Source organism: Hipposideros armiger, unplaced genomic scaffold (genome assembly GCF_001890085.2).
Source record: "Hipposideros armiger isolate ML-2016 unplaced genomic scaffold, ASM189008v1 scaffold_295, whole genome shotgun sequence".
Taxonomy (NCBI): Eukaryota; Metazoa; Chordata; class Mammalia; order Chiroptera; family Hipposideridae; genus Hipposideros; species Hipposideros armiger.
The window spans coordinates 23806-29728 of NW_017731645.1; the positions used below are offsets into that span (position 1 = coordinate 23806).

At 56.2% G+C, this 5923-nt stretch overlaps 1 protein-coding gene across 1 annotated transcript in view; it reads left to right on the plus strand.

The window, feature by feature from the left end:
* Positions 1-5923, plus strand: part of LOC109391515 (dipeptidyl aminopeptidase-like protein 6) — a 51752-nt gene that overhangs the window by 23133 nt on the left and 22696 nt on the right. Inside the window, exon 5 of the mRNA XM_019659114.1 lies at positions 4653-4700. Within this exon, the coding sequence (XP_019514659.1) occupies positions 4653-4700 (48 nt within the window). The remainder of the gene's footprint in view (positions 1-4652; positions 4701-5923) is intronic.

The following is a 5923-nucleotide window of genomic DNA, read 5'->3' on the forward strand; positions in this document are numbered from 1 at the left end:
TCCATTGCTTTAACGTGATCGAGCAGCCACCGTATCCTGTGGACCAGCCGGCCTGAGGCTGTGCAGAGGGGCCAGGCGTGTGACTCATAACAGCAACGCACCTGAGATCACGTCCACGTCTAGGACTAGAAACTCGGGTCATGTGACCCCCGAGCACATGGGCCTGACCACGGGGGCCTCACCCCCAGGCCCTAGGACCCAGGAGCTCAGGTCTTTGCATTGTTGTCACCTAAGTAAGGTGCTCACGGCTACAGCATCGTGGATCAAGGCTGCAAAACCAGCCCGGCTCATTCTGACACAGCGCTGAGTCCCCGATGGTGTTTGAAGTTCACACTGCATTTGAATGGGACTAGCAGAGTGACAGAGCCACCTGGGAAACAGGAGACCAGTTCTGACCCTGAGCAGAGCAGACAGGAAGTGGGGGCCCTGCATCTGCAGCAACTTGCCAGCGAGGCGAGAGAACCCTTGGGGAGGCGGCCTTTGGGCAGACTGTGGAAAGTCTTGCCTACCAGCTAATGTGCGGCCCACACTGTGTGGCAGCAACAGACTAGAAGCCACAGGGACCCTGCACATCGGGGACCACGAGAGGCCCTGGTGGGCTAGGGGTCTGGCTCTGAAGGCGGCTGATCGCTCGTCTCCCCGGCCCTGCTCTGAAATTTGAAATTACTGTTTCAGAATTCTCTGTCCTTCCTGCCGTGTCCCCGTGACCCCACAGCCACCCTGGGAATACTTGACGCTTTCCCTTTAGAAAATCTTATCGACAAACAGAGCCTGCGGGCTGTTCACAGATGTGACCCTGAATTATTTAAAGGCTGTTTCCTTAAAAACGTAATTATGGCGGGGACCAGAGCGCACTCATTTGGTGCCTGGGTATTCAAACAACTTAGGTGCCTGGATGGAAAACCAACAAAGCCACAGATTGCTGCTTTTAATGTAAGTGTGAAAAGGTGTGTGGCTGACACTCACAGGCCGCAGGCCCGGTGTGAGGGGACCTTGTCACCATGCGGCTAACTCAGCCCTGCAGCCCTCCTAAGAAAACGCAGGGCCCGGGGGAGTTCAAGTGTGATGTGTGCTCTCTGACAGCACCCATCGCATCCCGTCAGTGTGCTTACTAGGCTGCCCGGGTACCAACCCTCCACCGACCCTCAAGGATACGAGGTATGATCAAAAAATACGGTGAACATCTAAAATTTAAAAAAAAAAAAATTATTACGGTAATAGACACATTGCCATTAATCCCCCTCGCTTTGAACACACTTATCCCATCATTCTTGCCACTTTTCTGAAGCAGTTCTGGAAGTCCTCTTTCATGAGTATCTTTAGTTGCTCTGTCATGGCTGCCTCAATGTCCTGAATCATTTTGACTTTGGGGAAAAGCCAGAAGTTGCACAGTGCCAGATTCAGTGACTAAGGGGGATGAGGACACACCGTAATGTTTTTATTTGACAGAAATTGCCATATACCAGAAACGATGTGTGACACGGAGCATGGTCATGATGGAGGGTGAGTTACGGCACACTTGAAAACACACCTTCTCTCAACCGTAGCTCACACCCAACTGATTGCACCGAACAAGTTGAAACTTGTCACACACTGTGACCAAGGCTCGGACACATGGCTCCCCGTATTGAAGGTCCCTGCCTTTCCGCTGGACGGCACTCGGCAGCAGCATTCACCATATTTTGTGATCACACCTCGCACGTTCCTCTGATGGGTTTTTGTAAAGAAGCAAACCAGCTCCCACTGCCAGCCAGCACCAAGGCAGCTCCCATACAAGATCCGACCAGGCATGGTCTGGTCACCCCATGTCCCTGTCTGGGGCCACCCTGTCCCTCGCCGTCTCCTTCCTGACTAACCACCCACGGGGCGTCACCTCTTTGCGCAGGTAGGAGGGGACACAGGAGATGCCAGGACGTCAAGCCCCCGGTTGCCTGTGTATCTGGACCGTCTCCCGGGTCCCAGGGCGCCCCACACGGGCAGCCTTTCTGGAGAGAAGGGGTGAGGACCAGGTCTGTAGATGCTCATTCCAGACCAAAGGCAGCGTGTTTGGTGGGCGGCCTGGCGTCCGGTGGACACAGAGTGGAGAATAGTGAGCGTGTGGCATCCCCCGCCCCTCGGCACCGGCCTCGGCCTCCCTCCTCTCCCGGGAACGCCAGAGGGCTGCCAGCCCCATGGCCACGGGGCAGCCCCCACGGCGCTGTGCCAACCTCACGCCCATTCCTGAGTGGGGTGCAGCAGGGTGCAGCCCCTCATTAACCCGCTCACCTGCCCAGCACGATACCAGCAGCCGAGAGAGTCCAAAGGCGCATTCGCTTACTGGGCCCTGCCTTCAAGTTGCTTACAGTCCGGCTGGAGAGAAAATAGACACAGCAGAAGAACAAGCCTTACCCACACTGTGTGACACAGACTCTCACAGCTAGACATTCAGAGGTTTCCAGAGAGGTGTGGACTCTCAGAAGGATGAATGTCGGCACTGGGCCCGGGCCTGCGCTGCGCTGCGTGGCCCCAGGGTGGGTGGACAGCGTTCGTGATGTCCAGTCAGTGAGCACGGGAGCGCAGGGTCCTGACACCACAGCGAGGGGTACACGTGGGGACGTGATCTGACATAAGCAGGACAGGCTGGACTAGGAAAGGCACCGAAAGGCCAGGCAGGGGGTCAGAGCATGCAGCGGGCAACCCTGCAGGCCAATCACTGTGCACACACACGTGCACATACTGTGCACACACACACACACACACGTGCACACTGCGCACACACACGTGCACACACTGTGCACACACACGCGTGCACACACGCGCACACAACCCTGCACTCTGCCTTCTGCAGAAATATGAGGAACAGAGCAGTGCTCTTCTCGGCTTTAGATCAGTTGCCTGTTAGCTCCTGTTAGATTCTGGCCACTAATTTCCCCAAATTCATCCACGCCAAGATTCGACAATGCCCTGACCAGCAGGGTCTGGAAGCGTCCAAGGGCCAGGCTGCGGCCGCCGCTGGGCAAGGCCAGGAAGGTCCCCCTCGGGAGCAGGCTTTGTTCGTCCATATCTGATAATAGCTAATTCCACCTAATATTAGGGGAGGCTCACATTTAATTAAGGAGCGGCCATTTGTATGCTCCAGACCGGAGGTGCCCACGGCCCCAGAGTCAAAAGCAGGCTCCTTCGGGGGACGTGCCAATCTTTTCTTACTGCCTCTGGAGAGCCCTGGCCCTCTTTGAATGCAATTACAGGAACAAATAAAATGGCTTACCTCCATCCCCCTGTGGAGCAGCAGCTCTCTGCTGATAAAACCAGTTGTGTGGGCAATCATTAAACGAGAAATCTAATATTTAACTAAATTTAATAGTCTATTGCCTTGGTGCCTTTCTGTGAAGGGTGGGATTTCAGTGCAGAGAGGCGGCTATTCAAAGGCAGGCTATGAGCCGGCGTGCAGTTAGAGCAGGGTGCTCGCACGCGACACCGCAGCTCCGAGGGCCAGGAATTGGCCATGGGCTGCTTCGGTGGCAAGTGTGTGTCCTTGTCACCTGCAGCCCAGCGGAACTCAGCGGGCCGCCAAGCAGCATTGCGACCTGGGTGACGTTTCTCCTTCAGGGTCAGCGTGGAAGATGGCTGGGTGATGTCAGAAAAGCAAAATCAACACACACACACACACACACACACACACACACACACACACACAGAGNAAGTGACATGACAGTACGTGGCAGTGACCTGTCGAGGGGCAGAGGGAGGCAGGATGGGCAGAGCGTGCGGCCGTGCAGGGTGTTCTTTTACTTAAGTAGCTGCAGAGCCGTTTGAGCCGAGACTTAAATGAAGAGAAAGACAAGCCATCCAGTGTCTGGGGACAGGCATTTCAGACCTGGGGGGAACAGCATGGCATCTCCAGGTGCCCAGGAGGGCAGAAACGAGGTGAGAAAGGCCCCTGGGCCTGGCGCTTCCTATGCTTTCAAAGCGACATAAAAATCATTGAGAACGTTTTTTTCTTTCTGTGCTCTCCTGCTGAAACCAATAAAGAAGTCGACCCAGAGACTAAAGCTGATGAGGGCCATTTTGCCCTGAGTTGCACCTTCCGTCTCCCTGCCCGGGGCTATAAACTTCGTGACCGCCTTGGAGTCCGAAAGCTGCAAACTAAAGTGATTCAAGGGAAAACTAAAGTGATTCAAGGGAAAACCGATAACACAGTTTAACGTATGCAGAGTAATCCTGTTCCATTCATAAGATTTTACAAAGTGTCACAAGGGGCCAGTGGAGGGAATGGCTTCCTCCAGGATGAGCCAGCCCAGGCCATGTTGGAAAGGTGACTCCCGACCGAGACTTGAATGATTTGCAGAATTCGGGGAAGGCAGCGTGGACAGTGAGAATGAGGCTAGAAGGACGGAAACAAAATGATGTTTCGTAAGATGATTTTTACGGTATTTCAGTGATCTGAAAACACATACTTAGATTGTGGCCATTGTAGTTACCATGGGTACAAAGCCTTCCGCACCCCGCAGACCTGGCCTTTGCCGTCCGTCCGTCCGTCCGTGCTGACCTCCCACGGACCAGAGCCCACAGACGCGGAGCCCTAGCGAAGGCTCAGGTTCTCCTTTGTTCTCAGCGAAACTAACAGCCTCCTTTTTGTTTCTTTTCCGGCTTCTCTTCTCGGCCCGACGCAGGTCCTGGCGTCCCCAGGGTGACCGTGCACGACACAACAGACAAGAAAAGTAAGTGCCTTGGCCTTTCCTCACATCCATGTGCTTCTGGGAGGAGGAGGCAGCGGAACGAAACGGTTCAGCTGCCTCTTCCCGCGCAGAGGCAGAGACGGGTCACACCCTCGCAGTTCAGAATGAGCCCCGCTGAGCGCCAGTATTGCTTAAATGTGGAGGAAGCCAAGGTCAGAGCCCCCCAGCCAGGAGGCCCCACACCCCCGCGAGTGCTGAGGCCTGGAGGCCACGGCAGGCCACCTGGGGCCTTGTCTGCGACACTGAGCAGAGCCCAGCCCGGTCTCCCTCCTCTGACAACCTCCCCCGTGGCCAGCGCTCGATGGCACTTTGAGGCTCATCTGTCCTTGTGGGCCTGGGGGCACCTTTGTGGCAGGAGGAACTCAGTCCCCCCCACCCTCCACCTTCACACGGTGGCCCCCGCTTCACCTCCACGTGCCCCCTGCCTACGGTCCTGCGTCGTCCAGCTCTGCAAAGCCCACCCCATGTGTGCCTGTCCTTAAGGCTGCGTCCTGAATGTCCTAGGTAAGTGCGTCCCAGCCAGGGGCCCAGAGAAAGACGGAGGCCTCGGGGGTATTGGTGGCAATAGTGACCACAGCCAGCATTCAGGAAGCACCTGATAGGGGCTGGTGCGGCTGGTCAATACTTTACATGTTGTAACTTATTTCATCTCCCCATGGCCTGTGACGCAGGGGCTGTCACCGCCCCGTTTTTCAGATCATAAAACCAAGCGTGACTGGATTGCTCGGGTCCCACAGCTAGAAAGTAATGGGTGCCATGTGGAGCCAGCGGCTGGCTGGGCAGAGCCCGGCCTCCTTGCAGCCCACCATCCGGCTCAGACCGGTGGTCCGCGTGGCTACTCCTGACGGCCTGGGGCAGAAGGGACATGCCCCCACCTGGCCTCCATCACCTTCTCCCCCACACCAGCCCGCCGAGCCAGCTTGGGGTGGATGTAGCCGTGCCCCTTTCCTGCTCCAAGTCACCGGAACAGAGGATTCTCATTCTGGGGTGACCCGTGCTCAGCCTCGGTGACAGGCTGGGGTAGCGTGCTGACAGCTGGGAGGTCTCAGACCTTGAACTTCACCCTCTGATGCTGGCCATTTAGTCCTGTCATCACCACCTGGCTAGGCGTCCATTGCTTTAACGTGATCGAGCAGCCACCGTATCCTGTGGACCAGCCGGCCTGAGGCTGTGCAGAGGGGCCAGGCGTGTGACTCATAACAGCA